Below are 21937 nucleotides of genomic sequence, written 5' to 3' on the forward strand. Positions count from 1 at the left end.
AAATATGAGGGAGAAAGAAAAAGTTGAATGAAAACGCATTCAACTTGGAGCGATTTATAATAAGGGGACAAGACCTCTATTTATAATATATGATTTTTTCCAAGTTTTTCATCTCTTCAATGTGAGACTTGAGAGTTGTTGTTTTTTCAAAACTCTTTTATATGAGACTTAAGAGTTTTTTAGATTTCACACCGTGTTCTCCCTAATACCAAGTTCAAGCAAGTTCCCGTCCGAGTTTGCATCAAACACATGAAAAATAATGTTAGCCACTTTATCTTGTCATGGTCATGCCACATTAGTACATGAATATATTATGAGCATATTTGTTGTACTACAAAATGTTCCTTTTCATGTGTGTTACTGCTTGTGATTGGTTGAAAAAATATATTTAAATTAAAATTTTAATAGTTAATTATTTTTCTGATCAATCACAAGCAGTGACACATGGAATGACACACTATTTTTTGGACAGCAAATGTCCGCCCAATATAACATAATACCAAAGATATTATTATTTGTGGATTAAATATGGTCAATATCTTAACGCACACTTATTTTTTGTGGCATAGAGAGGTATTAGTACTTGAGATGCAGCTCTCTGAAAATCAGTTTTTGTCAACACCCCATTAACTTTTCCATAGCTGAATAAAGCTAGAGAGAAAGATTGCAACTTATTGCGTAATTTTACCACAGTTTTAAACTCTTCGAATGTGATTCTAATGTCTCTTAGGAGGTGAGGGTCAATGCTTATTTCATCTACCCTATCCAACAGTTTGTTAATATGGTTTAATGTCAGTTCTATATACATGCTATTATTTTGAGTTTTTTCTATAAAATAATTTCGTTTTATCTTTAACTTTGTTTACATGTGTCACCATCAGTCTCGTTCCCGGTGATGGAATCGGCCCTGAAGTTATTTATGTTGCTAAAGACGTTCTTCTACTCACTTGGTTCTATTGAAGGTACATGCTTACATATGTCATTCTACAATTCATTCATTTGGGCATTCTCAAAATCCACTTTTTTCAATTGGGTTACACTTAATTCATGATTTTCATGCCTAATTATAGTATGTGTATCAAATATGACTTTCAGGAGAAGCTTCTTGGTTGAGCTGCATTGGATGCTACTGGACTTCCATTGTTGGAGGACACTCTTTTTTTGTTGCTAAGCAATCTGATGTTGTTCTCCTTGGTGCTATTGGAGGGTAACACTTTTATTTATTAGGTGCATTTGGGTGAATAACTTAATTAAAGACTTATTCAATGATCTACTTTGAAATAAAGTAAAAAAAAAAACTTATTTTTTCATCTTTGTTGGCACAATCCATCTTTCACCTTCTAAATATTTAGTTGAACAATTATTTTTTCATGAATTAATTAATATTACATAAATAGACTCTTTAAATGTTTCCCAAAAAAATTGTTCTCTTTTTAGATGAATTATGTAGAAAATAGATTCAGAGAATTCCTACTTTTTATAATCATGATATATTCATCACTCATAAATCTAATTATTATAGTATTATTAAGATGCTTCATAATATATTTTTTAAATGACATTTTGACTTGATGCAAGTTCTTTAGAGAAGTCTAATTGAAATGTGACATTTTTTAAAGGAATATTGTTTTTAAATATATTTTATCGTCTTAAGTTTATGCTCTTGATGCTAATACATACCTAACATATAGTCGTACTTCAATAACAACCAAGGATTATTAGGAACAACCCAATGGTTGTCAATAGTCATATCTCTATTAAGATTCATAGGTCCACCATGTTGTCTTTTTCACTACATATATGAGTCACTGTTTGTTCAATTATTTGAATGTTGAATTTCTAAAAAATTAAGTTCAACAATTAGCACAATCAAATATATTCAGTTGCAAATTATAATGTTTTACATAAATTACTATATTTAACATTTATAGCATGTTGACTATACATTACAAACAATAGGAAAATGAGTTAACATGCATGAGAATGCAAGCTCTGTTCCTGATGAACATAATTGTATATGCATCCCTTCTTTAAGATCAAATATATTTAACTGAAAATTACTATATTTAACACAACTTATTATATTTAACATGTATAACATGTAGACTATACATTACAAACAATAAAAAAACGGGTTAATAAGCATGGTAGTGCCTATCAACACACTAGTCAAAATAATATAAATGTAATATTACATATTTAATATTGTTCCTTAATTGCTGTGCCTATCAACCTGGTAGTAAAAATAAAGTGAATGTAATATTACATATTTAATATTCCTCCTTAATTAATATTCTAATCTTAATAATAATAATAAATCAAAATAGTGACTGTTTTTAATATAGACAATGAAAAATAAGAAATGATGTATATAATTATAAAGTATATTATAAACCGGATTATCATAACCTTTTTATATCATATATCTTATTAATAAAGATTAGGAGTAATATAACAATTATTGCTAGTTAAAGATAGATACGTACAGTCAATATTATTGGATTTGTCTTTGTTGACTTTGGTAGGTTGTATTCGGTAGTGCGTACTGACTTTATCAAAATTGAAAGCTTTTCTTCATCTGATCATTTAGTAGATCTATTTAGAAGAAGAACATATAAGTTATTAGGGTTGTATATCCATTTGTCTTTAAATTTATTTCAAGAATACCATATTGACATGTCAACAAATATGTAAAGCATATGAAATATGCTTGTCCCACCAATCTTAAAATGCGAAGGATAAGAAAATATTAAATTCAAAACCTTAATTTTTAATGCAAAATAATGTCCATATTTGTCTGTTTCTAAACTTTTTAATTTTTTGTTCAGGTGTATTTTTGAATAATAAATCACATTCCTACAAACATTTTACATCAACTAAACATGATTAACCAACAAGACGTTGATCTAGTAGTATAAGATTCCATTAAATTTCCAAGGTCGAGAGTTTGATTTCTAGGAGTGACACTTGTTGGGAGAGATATCCACGAACCCCAAAAGTGATTAGTTTCTTACCCAAAAAATATAAAGGATACATTTAATAATACAAAAAGAACTAAACATGAGTGAAATATGAAAATGTAATCAAATTTTTAGAGCATTGTTTTCTCAATAATGGCATTCATGAAAAAGTGGAAGAAAAAAAAACATTTCAATCATTTACTTCGATTAAATATGAATGATGTATGCACTACTGATAAAACATTTCAATCATTTACTTCGATTACTAAATAGATCTACTAAATGATCAGATGAAGATAGTTGTTTAATAGTACAAAAAGAACTAAACATGAGCAAAATATGAAAATGTAATCAAATTATTGGAGCATTGTTTCCTCAATAATGGCATTCATGAAAAAGTGGAAGAAAAAAAAACATTTCAATCATTTACTTCGATTAAATATGAATGATGTATGCACTACCGATAAAACATTTCAATCATTTACTTCGATGATGATCAAATGTTTTCAAAAACCATTTCAATCATTTACTTCAATTAAACATTTGAATAATTAGATAAGCTAGTTGTTTAATGTTTAGTACTAGCTTGCCTACGTGTACAGTACTCTATAAATAGAGCTGATGCTATATTCTTTTGTAATTCAAGATTCATTTTAATAAAATCATATTCATTCTCTTTCCTTTTTCTCTCTCCTTCTCTCTCTCTTACCCTATGCATTCCTCTGATTCTATCTCTCCTGGAAGACCTGTTGGGTCTTCTTCATATTTTCACACTAGACCTGATGGATTCAAAGGTGGTTTTCGTGGTTCTGGAGGTTCTGCTAATTTTCGTGGTGGTTTTCGTGGTTCCAGTGGTTTCAGAGGCTCACGTGGTGGTGGTGGTGGTGGTGGTAGGTTTTCCTCCAAGAGCAGTTATGTTTGCATCTATTGCAACAAGTATGGATATAACTTGTCCTTCTGTTACTATGCACCTCCTCAGTTTGGTGCATAACATTCTAATTCATATGATGCTTCTTCTCTCTTTGGTCCTACATCTTTCAACTCTGGATTGCCACGACATCATCTGAAATCCTCTGCACATTTTCACCCTAACCAATCCTTTATGCCTCCTTATATGGATCCCTACTTTCCCTCAAATCCATACTCTCCTTATTCTCTCACACAACCCTTATCCACTACTGCTCCTAGTCACTCACAACCTACTGCTTTAGTGAATACTCATGCTATGACTATTGTTTCAATAGAAGTACCACCTGCCAAGGCATCTAATCATGTTTGGTATCCTGATTCAGGTGCTACACATCATATAACTGCAGATCCATCCCCCATCCAGGAGCCTACTGAGAAGTTCTCATCTGATCAGATTTACATGGGTAATGGTGTTGGGATCCTCATTAAAGCATCTGGTTCCTCTCAATTTTATTCTACTAGTTGTCCTAACACTGTTATTTCCTTTACAACTATACTTTTTGCACCATCTATTACCAAAAACCTTTTAAGTGTCTCCCAATTCTCTAAAGATAACAAGTGTTATTTTGAATTCTACTCTAATCACTATCTTGTTAAATGTCAGGGTTCTAATCAAGTGCTACTTCGAGGGACTCTTACCTCTGAAGGGTTGTTTGCTATCTTTGGTCTACACTTGTTGTTTTCTGCTCAACACTCTTGTGCAAGTAATTTCAGCAGTGTTAATAATGTTCTTTTACCTAGTAGTATTCCTAGTACTGTTTGTTTTAGGACTAATACTGTTTCTAGCAATGGTTCATCTTATTTTCTTTGGCATTGCCATCTTGGACATGCACAAGAGAAAGTTGTTACTCATGTAATGAATGATTGTAAGGTTCCTCATGTGAATAAAACTGTGTTTGATTTCTGCAATGCTTTTTGTCTTGGAAAGTCTCATAGATTGCATGCTATTGCATCCTCTAATACTTATTCTGTTCCTTTTGAATTGTTGTATCTAGATCTTTGGGGTCCATCTCCTATTGAATCCTTCAATGGTTTTAAGTATTACTTGTCCATAGTTGATGCAACAACTAAACACACTTGGATTTTCCTACTTAAACTTAAATATGAGACTTTTACTATGTTTAATCATTTTATACAAATGATTAACACCCAATTTCCTTACACTGTAAAGTCTGTCCAAAGTGGTGGGGGGGAGTTCAAACAATTCACTAATCATTTAAAATCTCTTGGTATTTCTCACAGACTTACTTCTCCTCACACACATCACCAAAATGGTACTATGGAAAGAAAACATAAGCATATAGTTGAGACAGGTCTAGCATTATTTGTTCATGTCTGTCTCCCTATGTTATTTTAGGATCATGCCTTTTTACATGTTGTCTATCTTATCAATAGATTTCCATCTCCTTCATTGTCTTTTAAGTCTCCTCATTTTCTTATTTTTGGTAAGTTCCGGAATATTCTTTATTCAAAGTGTTTGGTTGTGCTTGTTTTCCTCATCTTAGACCTTACAATAAATACAAACTTGAGTTCAGGTCTTCTAAGTGCACTTTCTTGGGTTTCTCTACTTCTCATAAAGGGTACAAATGTCTCACTAAATCTGGGAAGGTTGTTGTCTCTAAGGATGTTGTTTTCAATGAGTATTCATTTCCCTATTCACTTATTTCAAATTCTGAGTCTAAGTCTTTGTCTTCCTCTTCTTTGGTTCCTTCTTATGGCCCTAATATCTATCATTTTCATAATCCTAGTGGTGTTTCTTCCTACAACTCACCCTCTGTCAACCTGCTTGGATCATCTCCTATAATTTCTAATCCTTCTACTCATCATTCTCCTGTAGGAACATAATTTGTGTCCAATTCTCCTAATTCTCAGTCCTTTGTTCCTAACTCTAGCCATGTCTCTGTTTCCTTTTTTGACACCAACACCAGTCCAAATTATATTCCCGCATCTAGTTTTGTTCATCCTATGCAAACTAGATCTAAATCTGGAATTTCTAAACAAATTTTTCCTAGAGTTCCTAGAGCTTTTCTCACTCACATTGAGCCTTCTAGTGCTAAGATAGCCCTTACTATTCCTGTGTGGAAAGATGCCATGCAGGAGGAATATGATGCTTTAATGAGATTAGGAACCTGGTCTTTGGCTACTTTACCTCCTGGAAAGCATGCTATTGGATGTAAGTGGGTTTTTTTAGTCAAGCAAAATCCTGATGGATTTATTGATAGATACAAAGCTAGGCTTGTGGCAAAGCGGTCCCATCAAAAGCTCAGAGTTGACTATAATGAAACCTTTAGTCGTGTTGTTAAGCCTATTACCATGAGAGTACTATTGACTTTGGCTCTTACCTATCAGTGGCATATTGAACAGTTAGATATTAACAATGATTTTCTCAATGGTCAGTTAACTGAGGAGGTTTACATGCATCAACCTTTGGGTTTTCAACACTCAAACAAGAGTCTTGTGTGCAGGCTTCACAAAACTATCTATGGGCTTAAACAAGCCCCAAGACAGTGGTTTGAAAAGTTAAAACACACTCTTTTATCCTTTTGCTTCACTAATAGTAGGTGTAACAACTCTCTTTTCATTCTCAATCATTCCACCTACAAAGTCTATGTCTTGGTATATGTTGATGACATAATTGTCACAGGCTCTACTTTGCAAAAGGTTAAGGAAATTATTGCTCAACTTAGCTCTACATTTGCACTTAAGCAATTGGGATCTCTTGATTATTTTCTTGGCATAGAGGTCAAAAGGCTAGGTACTGGATCATTGTTTCTCTCTCAAAGAAAATATATTAGAGATCTTCTTGAGAAAGCCAATATGAGCAATGCTAAACCTATTGCTTCACCTATGGTAACAACTGCTAAACTCACTAAGGAAGGTTCCAACTATCTTGAAAATCCCTCCTTATACAGATCCATAGTAGGGGCTATTCAATATGCAACAATTACAAGACCTGATGTTGCTTATGTTGTTAATAAAGTGTGTCAGTTTCTTTCTAGTCCTTTGGAAGAACATTGGTCTACTATGAAGGGGATACTTAGGTATCTGTTTGGTACTCAAGATTATGGCATGCTTTTGCAACCTGCTTCTCCTAGTTCTCCTCTACCATTGACTGGTTTTTGTGATGCAGATTGAGCTTCTGATTATGATGATAGAAATTCAACCTCATGTGCTTGTTTATTACTAGGTAATAATCCTATAACCTGGTAGTCTAAGAAGCAGACAACCATATTCAGATCTAGCATAGAGGCTGAATATAGAAGTCTTGCTCTTTTGGTTCAAGAATTTCATTGGGTAAAGTCTTTGTTGACTGAACTCCACTTCAGTTTCTCAACTCCTCTTGATTTGTGTGACAATTTAAGCACAGTGGCTCTTGCTCACAATCATGTGCTTCATCAAAGGACTAAGCACATTGAATTGGATCTTTTCTTTGTCAGGGACAAAGTTCAAGACAAAGCTCTTGCTGTCAAGCATATTCCAACAGATTTTCAAACTGTAGATATCCTAACAAAATCATTATCTTCTACTAGATTATGTTTTCTTAGACAAAAATGCAGGGTCTTTGATTTTCATGATGTTCAAAAGCACCATGGGTTTCAAGGGGGAATATTAGGAAATACAATTAGATAAGCTAGTTTTTTAATATTTAGCACTAGCTTGCCTATATGTACCGTACTCTATAAATAGAGTTGATCCTCTATTCTTTTGTAATTCAAGATTCATTTTAATAAACTCAGATTCATTCTCTTTCATTTTTCTCTCTCTTTCTATCAAGCAGTTACATAGCAGTTACCAACAGTTATCGGTAGTTACCTTTGCCTAGGTTATTACTTTTACATGATGGAGGATACTGTGACAATATATAACATATATTTTTGCCTATGTAAATACTGTTTTCAACCTTTATTTTTATAGTATAATAATATATATGCAATATTATTATAAAATATAATCACAATTAATATATCATTCATCATTAATTTATTTACACATTTAATAATAATTAAATATAAATAACAAATAATTTATTCCACATATAAAACTCTTGTACATGCATTTTTTTATATAGGTTTTGGTTAACCAATAAAAGCAGTCCTCGCATGACTTTGCACACGAGAAGATAATATTGTTCATTTCCCTTTTCTTCTTCTTCCTCCAAATCAAATCACAAACCTAATTCTCTCTTTCTTCTTTGATCCGATCCATTTCCAGATTCTCTAACAAATTGATGATTGCTTCATTCATGTAATCTCTGTTTCTCATCTAATCTATCGCCCTTCGATTCTTTTGTATAGAAATCGCAACTGTTAATTCGCCCTTTTTAATTTTTGTGTGCACCCTAATACTGATTCGTTATCTAATTCACTTATATGTTGTAGTTTCACTCTTAAATGTGTTGTATTTAATTGTTCTTTCTTTTATTCTTATATTAACATTAAGTCTATGTCTAATTCATAAAATCATGATATAATGTACAATTTCAGATCATGCTTAAGTATTTGTGATTGAGGGTTTTATTCTATTCTTTTAAAACGATGGAGAACCTTCCTGTTGAAGTAATTGGTAATATACTATCTCATCTCGGGTCTGCTCGAGATGTTGTAATTGCCTCAGCAACTTGCAAGAAATGGAGGGAAGCGTGGCGCAGCCACCTTCAAACGCTTTCGTTCAATTCTTCGGATTGGTCCATGTATCATGAATTAACACCTAATAGGTTGGAAATACTTATCACTCAAACTATCCTTCAAACCCGGGCACTGCAGTGCTTGAAAATTTCCATGGATGATGTGCATGAGTTTTCTGCTTCCCCAGTCATTGCTTGGCTTATGTATACTAGGGATTCATTGCGGCAATTACATTATAATGTAAGGACAACCCCAAATTTCAATATATTTGAAAAGTGTGGCAGGCAAAAGCTGGAAGTGCTGGTATTGGCTCGCAATTCTATCTCGGGCGTGGAACCCAGTTATCAGAAATTTCCTTGCTTGAAGTCACTCTCGTTGAGCTTTGTTAGCATTTCGGCATTGGATTTGAGTCTTCTGCTCTCTGTTTGTCCGAGGCTTGAAGCCTTGTCTATGATCAGTCCTGAAATTGCTGTGTCAGATTCGCACGCTTCCATGGAGCTTAGCAGCCCTTCTTTGAAGGATTTCTATGTTGAGTCATTTGGTTTAGACAAATTTGTATTAGAGGCAGATTTGCTCGAGAATCTTCATCTTAAAGATTGTACCTTTGAGGTCTTTGAATTGATTGGCAAGGGAGCACTGAAAGTGTTGAAGGTTGATGATTTGAGTGTTATCCATCTTGATATTGGGGAGAATGCGGAGAACCTGGAGATTGTTGATGTTAGTAACTTCACAATTATGTGGCCAAAATTTTATCATATGATCTCAAAAGCATCAAATTTACACAGGCTTCGACTATGGGGTGTTGTTTTTGATGATGAGGATGAGGTTTTGGACTTGGAAACAATTTCTGTTTGTTTTCCTCGATTGACGCACCTGTCCTTAAGTTATGATTTAAGGGATGGAGTGCTTAATTATGGCTTGCAGGGTTTATCTCTTTTGATGAATGTGTCAGTGTTAGAACTTGGATGGACTTCAATTAGTGATCTTTTCTCGGAGTGGGTAGCTGGACTTTTGGAAAGATGTCCCAATTTAAAAGAATTGATTATTTATGGTTTTGTTTCAGATGTTAAAACACATGAAGAGTGCCAAGTTTTTGCCAAGTTTACTGAATTCATTATTCAACTTGGAAGAAAATATATGCATGTAAAGGTTGAGTTTGAATATGAGTAGTGATTTCTCTAGTACTTGTTCATGCTTGTAAAAGTATTATCATTCACCAAGAAGGTACTTCTGTATCCCATGAATTTTGTTGTTTCTCCTTGTTCATTTCCTGAAGTGTGTAGGCAAAAGAGTTCATCAATTGTGAAATGATTAATTTTTTGTGTAAAACACATTTTGTTTTCTAGTTTGTTATTGTATGGGAAAGGGGAGTGGTGTGTGCTATGTATGAATAGAAGGTTTTTCTTTTTACTGCCCCACTATAACTATTATACTGTCCTAGTGTGGTGACTTTTACTTGCTTGGATTTTCCTGTATTGAACAAATTTTGTGTTCTTTTTTATTCCCTTTGGGATTTTATGAATCCTACTCCACAACTTGTTTTTTTCTTGAACATGCCAGTTTCAATTTCAAGTAGTTAGCAATTGAATCGAAAGCCTCTATTAACTGTAATGGATGGTTGAATGGTTGCTTATTCACGAAGTTGAATTTGTTTCACCAATATGTATAGTCAAAGGGACTTTAATAATCATGTTGCTTATATGTTGTAAAAGAAAAACTAAAATTTTACTCAATTATGCGATGGAAAACTAAAATTTTACTCAATTATACTATGCGATGGAAAACTAAAATTCTAGTTTTCTTCTTCAACATTAGTTTTTGTGCCTGCTTCTGTACAATTGGGTACTGAATAGTATATGATTAATTGGATACTACAGAGTGGATCACTAAAACTATACAATTGGATATTGATATTATGCCTTATTCAACCCTGTATATGTAAGTTTTTCATCGTTTTGGGAATTCGGGATCTATACACCTGATACTTATTTTAATAGAATATCAAAATTAAAACTTTAGAGAGGATGAGTTTGACGCAATGACAAGGCTAATGCTTAGTGACTATGAGATTATGAGTTTAAATCCTGGAAATAGTTTTTCCGTTTGTAAAGGTAAGGTTGCTCACATCTACCTTCCTCAAACCTCATTAAGTAGGAGTCTCATGCACTGATCTATCATTTTTATCAAAATTAAAATTTTGGCATCCTTTTATGGGCCACAGAAAATAGTGTATATGATTCTTTTGGTAATACTAAGGGTAACCTCTCATCCTTTTAGAGAAAGAGTTAATCATTTTCTGGAAAAGAACTAATCCCTTTCTACTAAAATCAAAGGTCAGCAGTTTTTAATAGCTTATAATAAGTTGAGCATAAACTAAAATCAAAGACCAATTACTAGTTACTATATTCATGAAAGGTCGAATCAGATGTAACGTAGATGTTCAAGTTTTTTTGATCGGCATAGATGTTCAAGTTAATAGTTCTTTTCATCAATATGAAGGGTACGTAATAGAAAGCCATGCATTCGTTAGCCAAGGCATGATCAATGAGTTAAAACAAATAAAAAAAGAATCGTTAGCCAAGGCATGATCAATGAGTTAAAACAAATAAAAAAAGAAAGAGCAGAAATGAGTAAAAATTGACGTAATGGCAAAAAACGTAGTGGCGACTCCAAATAAATAGAAAGAGGTAGAAATCGAGTTCGCCTCTTCCTAAGTCGTAGAGCCGGTCTTCCAAGCAAAAATCGGGTCGCGACAATAAGATTAGGTTGTTATCTTCTCAATCTTTTTTGTTTATGGTTGATTTGCCTAATGTTAAAGTCTATATATGAACTGTGCATGAGGATGAATAAAGTAAACTACCATTGTTAGTGAGTTTTCTCCTAACTTCTTGGCTGAGCCAAGACCCCATTCTTATCAAGAGTATCATTCTCTTGTGGCGAACTTCACAAGGCTTATCAAACATTCCATTGTTTGTGGCACCATCTCATCTCCAATCCCCATCCATATTTTTAACAATTACCAAACAGTTAACCAAAACACCATCATCAAACCGTGAGCATCCATTCCATTCACTTCACTTCCCTTTCAACCGCAACCATCCATACACATCCACAACTTCACACATTCATCATCAACCATTGATCATTCAATTCATTTCATTCACTTCCGCAAGCAATTCTTCAAAGTTCCAAAATTCTACAATTCTTACAACAATTCTATAATTCCAACCGAGGCAACACAAGTATAATAATCCATCAAAGCAAATAAAAACTCAATACAAATCAACAATCAATCAAAGAGGACATTCACAAGAAACGATCATTCAACAAAGACAATCCACAAAGAGGTTGTCATCACATGCACTAGTTCATGTCAAGAATGTGACGATTCTCAAGCGGAAAGTTCAGGTGTGTAGGAGTATCTACTTGACAGAGACAGAGATACTAGTCCTATTAAACCTCCAAAGAGATATGGCTTTGAGGATATGACTTCAGTTGCTCTCTATAACAGTTTCGGAGATTCATGTAACTTTCAAGAGGCTGTAAACAACTAGGAGAAAGAACAATGAATGTGTACCACAATGGAGGAGATGAAGTCTTTACACAAAAATCAAACATAGGATCTTGTCCCATTGCCCCACTAAAAAGTGTGTAGTTGGGTACAAGTGAGTGTACAAGAGGAAGCCAACAAAATTAGAAAAAGAAGAGGAAAAGTTCAAGGCTCGTCTTGTAGCAAAAGAGTATACATAACAGAAGGGGATCGACTATAATGAGATTTTCTCTCCAGTGTGTAACGCCCCAAAATACTAACCAGAAATAATATTCTTAATGATAATAATTTATTGGAGAAATATAGGTAAAAAAATTTTGAAACATTATTCATAAGTAAGATCAAGTTCTCTCGAAATAATAACCAAAATTAGAACACCACATTTTCTCAACTTGTTTTTGCGGAATTATAATATATAAAAGCTTCATGAATATAGGAAAATAATAGATAAACGTCTTCTCTAAGTAGTTCCTTATATCATAACAGAATGCAAAAAAAACTTGATGATGCAACACAACAGCAAAGTGTTACCCGATCAAGTATACAAAATGTTATATTGTATCAAAAATAACCAGCGGAAAGTACATCACTATAATCTACCCGAAATATACATAAAGATTTCAAAATATACAAAATAAAACTGGGGACATCAAAACTACGTAAGTGTATCATTTACGGGTTTCCATGTGTACACCTCAAAAAGAGAAGTCCAAGAGTCTCCTAACAAATAGCCATCTCAATGGAAGGGGCACTAGATCCCTCAATTGGATCCCCTTCGGTATCATCCTTGTTAGCCATGGGGACCGCTCCCACACCCGCTCCGACTAGGCCAACTACCTCATGGTCAGAATTTGAGGTCAGATCTACCACCTCAAACATATCCTCTATCACAACCAACTCTACACAGTTATCAACATCAATATTATCCTCAGGATGGCCCTCGCACCATCTCAACTCCATGTTGAAAGGGTCAAAAGGTCGCACTCTCATCAATATGTTGAGAGGCTTATTTTGTAAGCAAGTTAAAATTAGAGTGATGAATATTTTATTTATTTATTCCCTTTTGGGTTCCATTAACCGTACCATAAAGGTTGGTCTTTTTCTATTAAGTTAACCATATTATTTCTTATGAAAGATTGGTATCAAATAATAACAGAATAAAAAAATAAAGTTAGTAGTTAACCGTACTACTTCTTGTGAAGGGTTGATATAAAGCAATAAATGAATAAAAAATAAAGTTAATAGTTAATTGTACAACATCTTACTAAGGGTTAGTATAAAGCAATAAATAAATTGTTAGATGCAGAAAAGTAAATGACTGAATGTAAATAAACAAATAAAGAGTTAGTAGTTAGTTGCAGAATGTAAAAAAATAAAATAAAAAGTTAGCAGCAGAAAGTAAATGACAGAAAATAAATGTTAGTGATTAGATTTATTAATTCACCCGTCTTTTATTGTCAAGTAACAATCCATTGATTAAATTGCACTTTTTGTATGTTGGTTTTATTCACAGAGTTACAAATCATGAATTGTTTTGCACTTTTGTGAATAGACTATGTTTTCAACAACTAAAACTTATTGATAACACTTTACTATACATGTATATCTTTCAAGATTCAATTATAGTATAATATATGTTTATGTCGATCTACAATGAATTGTCTAATAGAAGATAACCATATAAGCATATTTTAGCAAAAATAATGATTAACAACTTTTTCAATGGTTTTTAGTTTACATCGTTGCATAAAATGACAATGAAATGTAAACTAATTTTTAAAAATTCTTGAGGAGAAGTTTTGGTTTGAATGATGGAATTATTTCTTAACATAAATAGTTTTGAAAACTTAATGCAAGTTATATGTTATACTTTGGTTAATTTCATACACCATGTCTTAACTTTCCACCCAATGTCCTGGCCTGGAAAAATTGGTTTTTAAACCATGTATTATACACTAAACAATAATTAACTATCACTCGTCGGAGTAGGTTGTCACACCCTACTCCAGGATTCGCTAACATTGTTTAGCATTGAATACAAGTTGCTTAAAATAGATGCTTTGATATGGCAAGTGAAATAAGGTGCAGGTTATACTTTTTAGTTCACTTGTCAACAATTTAAGAAGAAACATTTTTTGGATCTTTAAGTCAAGTTTTATGTGATCAAGCTAAAACCCCATTAAGAACTTCTTAAAGAAAAAAAATAACCAAAAGTAATAACTTGAATAAATAGAAATCAAAAGATGATACAAAAGAAGTTAACAAATAACATTACACCACAATCCAAACCATATGCAGGAACATTAGCCATATATCCAAGTAATAACAAATGAAATTTTTTGGGAGAAGAATTTGGTGAAGAAGAGAAGTGTAGAATGAAGTGTGTTGTGTTGATAAGTGCCATCTATTTATAGGCTTCTGCCCACTACCTGGCCTTAGTCTTCACACGCCAAGCGCTTGGCCAAACCCTTGAACATAGATTTGGTCACTTGGCCAAGTTGATTATTGAGTTTCTTGGGGCTAACTTGTAAGACTAAGATTGCAACTAAGGGTTCATATGGTCCTTCTTCAATTGCATTCCATATATCCAAGTCTTGAGATTCTATAAAGATTCTCATTCTGATTTTCCAGAAATCATAGCACTCTCCAACAAAGCTTGGAGGGGGGTTGATGTTGGAATCTTCTCCTAGGAATGATCATGAGGCAATCTTCAATATAGGATCAGAATGGAGAATAACTTACTCAAAAAATAGCTCTGGTGCCAATTATAAGACTGAGATTGCAACTAAGAGGGAGGTGCATTAGTTGACTTAAAATTATGGCCACTTTTTTTTGTGATATCAAGAGTTAAAAGCAGCGAAAATAATTTGCAGAAAATAACAAGTAAATAATTAAAGAGATAAAGGGAGAAGAGAGTACACCAGAATTTTATACTGGTTCACCTTCTTGTCCACCAAATGCTACATCCAGTACTCTTATAGCAGAAGAGATTTTCCACTAAATATTATGATTTGTAATTACAACATCTCACCCCGACACTTCAATGTAACTTACATACTCACTAATACTTATCACCTTGGAAAATACCTTTCCAAGTAAATCTATCCGCTTTCTTATCATACCCCGTGAAAGAAAATATTTACAATGAATGAAGAATTATAACAATGACTTGTATTGCTTTTAAAAGTATGAAATGTAATATCACTTGCAATCCAATAACTCTCTTGTATACTAAGTAATACTGCTTAATAGGTTTGTAAAACTTTGAAACAATTACTTGAAGTAACTCAGAAAAATTCTCTATTGAAAGTTTAAGAACTGAATGCAAAAGTGCAAAAAATAGTCAGAGAAGTTTCAGAATTGTGTTAGAAAGTTTGTGTGAGAGTTTTATGAAAGTTGTGTATTTTGATTATGAGTTTTAATGCCTTTATATAGGCTTTCCAACCAGCCAAAATGCATCTTTGAAATGGTAGGAATTGATTGGAATGAAACCATGTCTTTTGGGTTGAAATTCATTCACTTTGAATTTGAAAATCTGATGCAACAGCTCTTAGTAACCGGTTATAGCATTGAGTAATCAGTTACCTAAATGTTCTATCTAATAGTGAATTTAAAATTCACTTAGAGTAATCGGTTACTCATATTAGAGTAATCGGTTACTCAAGAACGTTGAAACTTGAGTAATCTGTTACCCAAAGTTCAGTAATGGATTACTCAGTTTAGTTTTTGTTGGATATCTGATTTCTCAATAATGTAACCTGTTACTCAGATTTCAGTAACTTGTGACACAATATTTTAAATTTTTTTATTTAAACTTGAAGTGTTTCAATTTTATTTTAAAATATTTTGAGCAATACTACTATTATATATTCAAGAGTATAGGATAGAAGTACCTATTTAGACTTAGACTAAAAGTCTTGAATATCTTGAAGCTTGAATCTTCATTGTCTTCATAAGTATTCTTCATTTTCTTCTTTTTGGTGATGTTGGTGTCTTCATCAAAACCGTGCCAAGGTCAGGAGCAAAGATCTTCTTCACATAACTCACCCAAGCTATGGTGAGCTACTTGAACTAACTATAGTGAGCTACTTCTGAAAAAGCCAATGGACGCTACTTGGAGTGAGGTCATGCATGATGTAAGCTTGCTTGGTTGTTAAGCCAACTTTGTCCACTTGTTGGGTGCACACTTCTAGGCGCCTATGCGGCACCACTGAGCTGCCTACTTGAGTAGGTTTACTTGGCCATATTGGTGCTTGATATTGAGTTGGCTAGCTGCTTGTCCTATCTAGTCAGGTGCTTGGTTTTGTGATGGGCAGTCATAGTTCCACTCTAAGCTGCTCATTGAGCACTTAGCTTGTGCCATGCGTGTGTTGGCTTATGTTCTGATCGTGCTAAGTTGGCTCTGACCGTGCCAAGTTGGCTATGACTATGCCATGTTGATTTTGGTCATGCCAAGTTGGCTCTGACCGTGACATGTTGATTTTGGTCATGCCAAGTTGGTGGTCAGGTCACATTAGGCGTGCCTATGGTCCATGCCAAGCTGCTTAGTGAGCAGCTTCACGTTGACTCCAAGCTTTTCCACTTAAAGCCAATTTTTGAGACATGCTTAAGGCTAAGCACAAAGCTTGCCACGCCAAGCCTAAGCATTTCATATGTGCATCATTTTGGCCTTCTTGGACACCTTTTGACCTGAATTTTCTCTTTATTATTTCTCCTAAAACTTACTTAGAGAAATAGAAAAGAGGTGTACATATATATATATACATAACAATGAAAATTTATATAAAAAATATTGAATTAAGTTGGTTTTCTAAAGTTTGCATGGGATAAGTGTCATAAAAAGTGTAGGAAAATAAGGTATTTTTGGCAGTTATCAACTCCCCCAACTTAAGACCTTGTTTATCCTCAAACAAATGGCAAAGCATGTAAGACTGAGATTGCAACTAAGAGGGGAGTGAATTAGTTGACTAGAAATTATGACCATTTTTTCTGCAAAATGAAGAATTAAAGGGTAGCGGATAATATTGCAGAAAATAAACAAGAATAAATCAAAGAGGTAAGGGATAAGAGAGTACACAAATGTTTTATACTGGTTCACCTTCTTGTCCACCGAAGGCAACGTCCAGTACTCTCGCATCACAAGAGATTTTCCACTAAATATTATGAGTTGTAATTACAATATCTCACCCGGGATCTCTATGTACCTTACCTTACACACTCACTAATACTTATACCCTAAGAAAACACCTTTCCAAGTAACTCTATCCCCTTTATATTCACACCCTTGTGAAACAAAGTAATTACAATGAATGAAGAATTACAATGATGGCTTGGACTGCCTTTACAAGTATGAAATCTAATAACACTTGAAATTCAATAAACTCTTTTGTATACTTAGTAATAATGTTTTTTAAGTTTACAAAACTTTGAAACACTTTATTTCAAGAAACTCAGAAAAAATAACTTTGAAAGTTTCAGTTCAAGTTGCTAGAAATGCATAAAACTATTTCAGAAAAGTGTAGGAAAATTGTTAGAAAAGTGTGAAAGAGTTATGAAAGAGTTGTTAAATGATTGTGAGTTCTAAGGCCTTTAAATAGGCTTTCCAATCAGTCATTGTGCCTTTATGAAAGAGTAGGAGTTGTTTGGAATGAATACATTTCGTTTGGGATGAAAACCCCCGAGTTTCAAATATGAAAAACTGATGTAACAACTCTCAATAACCGATTACAACAAGTGGGTGATGGGTTATCCAAACACGACGTTTTGAAAAATTACATTGAGTAATCGGTTACTCACTTGAGTAATCGGTTACTCAAACTTTCTGTCTAACAGTGAATTAAAATTCACTTAGAGTAACCGGTTACTCAAATTTGAGTAATCGGTTACTCCAATTCAATTTTGTTGGATAACTGATTCTCACTCATGTAACCTGTTACTCAAATTTCAGTAACCTGTTACACAATATTTTGAAAAATGTTTTCATTTAAAACTTGAAGTGTTTCAATTTCGTTTAAAATATTTTGAGCATTAGTACTTTGGTATATTAAATAGTATAGGACAGAAGTACCTATTTAGACTTAGACTAATTGTCTTGAAGTTTTAATCTTCTTAGTCTTCATAAGTAATCTTCCTATTCTTGTTTTTGGTGATGTTGGTGTCTTCATCAAAACCTTGTCAAGGTCAGGAGCAAAGATCTTCTTCACAAAGCACACCCAAATTTAATCTTGGCATATTTTTAAGATATGATTGACTTGATTTCAAGTTTGCTTAAGCATGATCAAATTTCTCAGTGATATTTTTCAAGATTTGTGAATTTTTACTCATAATGCTTCAAACATAAAATGTATGCTTTTGTTCATAAAAAATGTGTATCAAACCTAAGCAAATAATTTTCAATTTAAAAGTGTTTTTGTGCACATAAGTTCAACAATAGAACTTTTTCAAAGGATGTAAGTGTTTCACTCGATTTTCAACCATTTGATTATAATAATTGAACTTGTTCTTTGTCTCACCTATTCTCTTAAATTGAATATTCAATCAAGGATCACTAGGGTCTTGTTTTCGATTGTAATGAGGCTAGGCTTTGAAAAAATTATGGTTTTTCTAGATAAACAAATTTATTTCAAGTAAAAAGAGAGCAAAATTTTCAAAATTTCTCAATGAAGCACTTCACTCATTTTTTTCACAATTTCTTCTCCAACCTCTTAGCTTTTGAACCTTGACTCTTTTTGTCTTTTTATCTTTTATTTTTCAATCTCTTTTTGTTTTTCGAGTTAGTTTTACAACTTTTGTTGTTTTTGTAAAGAGAATGAAGTTTTTTCATTTTTATTTTTCTTTCAATAAGCCAGGTCCACCAATTTTTCCTCAACTTAATTGTTTCAAACACCCTTAAAAGTTCACGCTCTCTTAGTTGGAGCCTTGTGTTCCAATTCGGTTCATGAGTTTATTTTAAAAATAATATATTTCACTTTGTTTGGCTCAAAGGGGCTTATTAAAGGATGATCCTAATTTGGTTAGACTTTTTGGCCATTTTGGTTCAACTAAAAAATTAACATGCATTGATCACTTCCTATCATAGTTATGCAATTAAGAGAATTAAAGACTCAAGCAAGTTTAATTAGATAAATCAAATGATGATTTTACTTTAATTCTCACTTGGCTTAGATTTACACTTTTTTGTTTTAACAAATGTTTGCAAAAATCATGTTATACAAGTTTAAATTCCATTTGCACAAAATTTTCTTGTTATGGCATTATGTACTGTTTTTACAAAAAAGTTAAACATATATCTCATCTTGCTCAATGAAAGCTTTTATTTTAAAATAAAATTATGCTTAGCAACTTTTAATCATGCAACTTTGCCACAATGTCTTATTTAGCCAATTTCAACTAGGTTTTGATTTTTTTTTTGAGTTTATGGTCAAACAAATTACTGTTTAAATAAATGTACATCCTAAAAAATATATATGAAAATGAACATTTTCTCCAAAATTTTACATATGCATTAAACCATATCCTCCCAATTAACTAGTTCGAAACTTACCGAGAGTACATGTTCCATACCAAACCATTTTGATCGCACCCAAACATAGCTACAAAAGGATACGAGATCGATCTGTTCCATATGAGGACGATATAGTATCAAATGCTTTCTAGTTCCCTCTCCATTGGTCCTTGATTGTGCTCAAAGGGCGTGTCAGAAATTATCTAGTTAGCTATGTGAGACTATCCTGGTCCCAACAGAGAATTCACTCATGACACTCACTGGACTGTTCCACCTAGATGCTCCCTCAAGACTTTACTGACACATCACTGTCCCTTTCAACGTCTTGGGGCTCATCGTCTCTCGTCAATTTTCTCTCTACTACTTTATTAATATATGAGTATGCACACTAACTGAAGTTAGCAAGATTAACCATTTTTATCATTCTTTTACACGTGAACGACCCATCCTAAGACATCTCCCGACAGAATGCTTCTTATGTAACCCAATCTTAAACCATAACATCCTGTAAGAAAACCTCACCACAACTAAGACTCATTGCTGGTTCATCCTGGGCGACCTAACAAAAATCGCCATTAACGGCCAACGATGCATAATGGGTGGAAACATAAACTTAGGGCCTTGCCCTTACCGATATTTCACTGCCTCATCAAAAGCGCCATAAGTAAATCTCTACCACCAGCATCACATACTACTGGTGAATAACATTTACATTATGCTCTTGTGTGATAGGTATTTGTTATATCTTTGGAAAATTATTCCTTTCTCATGGATTTTATTTAACCTTATTCATATTCCCAAGACTTATCATCTTAGAGATTTTCAAAAATAGGTTACTTTAACCTTTCATCACTTTCGAACTTTTACTTGTGTTTTCATCCTCACATCCTAAGGCATTGTTTTCTCATCTCGCAATCCTTCACTTCTCTTGGTGGAGTCCTAATTCAAGGCCACTCTTCCCATTATCAACATCATTCTTTTCATGTCTTGATAACAACATGCATAACATTTTACATCAAGCACACAACATTTAATATTGCAAAAAGTAGTATAATATAGGTAATGTTTATCCATGGTTATTACCACAATATTTCCATACTACAATCAACACAACTCATCAAGAAAAATAAATATAAGACACAGTCCAAACAATATGACTTAGGTAAGAAGTCACACGCACTTTAAATTCAAATAGATAGACAATTAATTAAAGGCATGGTTGCTTAACACTTGAGACATCCCCAAACTCTTGAGGAAGTTTAGGAGTTCTCGATGTCATATTCTAAAACCACTGTTTCATGATACTTTTCCCTCACTGGATGTTCCTGAGTGTATCACTTCTTTGGTGGTAGGTGAGAGTACTGACTCTCGTTAAAACTTTTCCAACATTCATCGACATCATACAAGACAAAGAAATTAGAAAACATTCTAAATTAAAACTTTACTTGACATAAGTAACACTATGTAATTCCTTAAGTAGTTTATAAGCATAAACTCAATTACTTTCCATCAATCCATTTCAAGATCACATATTCTAGAATCTTCATTTATCATGGTAAGACATCCATAAACCAACTCTTTAAAATAAATTCCACTTTAATAAAATGAACACTTTAAAGGAAAATAATTGTATAAAAAATAACAATTTAAGGTAATACTACTCTTATAAAATTAATACCTTAAAGCAATGTAACTTTGATAAAAATAACACTTTAACTTATATAAAAATCCAAAATTTGCAACACTTTACCTCAAGTAAAAAAGATCAAACCCTTCAACACTAAAAAATAAATAAAAGATCAAAGGTCTTCTAAGGGGTGTCCACCAAACTCATTCCTTTTTTACTCAAGGCAAAAGGATTTGTGTAGTGAAACCATTAACATCTAGTCACTAAAATTTTCATAACCATTATATTTTAAACACTAAAAGCTTTAAACTTAACACTTGAAAAACAACATTATTTCTTTCTTTCCTAAACAAGCTCATAGCCTAGGGGGATGAGTACAAGGTCACGAGTTCCTCCATGCACTTGAACACACTCCAAAAACTAACCACATTAACATAACTCTTAACTTTCCCATTAGGGGGTCACAGTTTTACAAGAGGAAAATGAGAGGTTTTATTTTCTATTTCAAGCCAATCTCCTTCATTCATGAACAACTGAAACAAAACTAAGAATCAAACTCAACTTTGAAGAAAAAATGCATAAAACTTCAAGAATAAAAAATTGAGGAATATGAGTTAAAGAAATATTTTGGAAAATCCAACTGTTCAAAACATCTATTACATACATACTAAAAAAATATTTAAAATTAAATGGTAGGATTAA

The 21937-nt window shown here is 33.0% G+C and overlaps 1 protein-coding gene across 1 annotated transcript; it reads left to right on the plus strand.

Annotated features, from left to right (window-relative positions):
• LOC109336762 (F-box/LRR-repeat protein At1g67190-like) lies at positions 8032-10057 on the plus strand. The gene is made up of 2 exons (XM_019573563.1): positions 8032-8174; positions 8414-10057. Exon 2 carries the CDS (start codon positions 8465-8467, stop codon positions 9722-9724), a length of 1260 nt encoding a protein of 419 aa, XP_019429108.1. The 5' UTR covers positions 8032-8174; positions 8414-8464; the 3' UTR covers positions 9725-10057.

The sequence above is a fragment of the Lupinus angustifolius genome, chromosome LG20 (genome assembly GCF_001865875.1).
Source record: "Lupinus angustifolius cultivar Tanjil chromosome LG20, LupAngTanjil_v1.0, whole genome shotgun sequence".
Taxonomy (NCBI): Eukaryota; Viridiplantae; Streptophyta; class Magnoliopsida; order Fabales; family Fabaceae; genus Lupinus; species Lupinus angustifolius.

What these genes read in the sequence shown, in the direction of transcription:
- LOC109336762 (XM_019573563.1), top strand. Translation starts at nt 8,465, where the DNA reads ATGGAGAACCTTCCTGTTGAAGTAATTGGTAATATACTATCTCATCTC.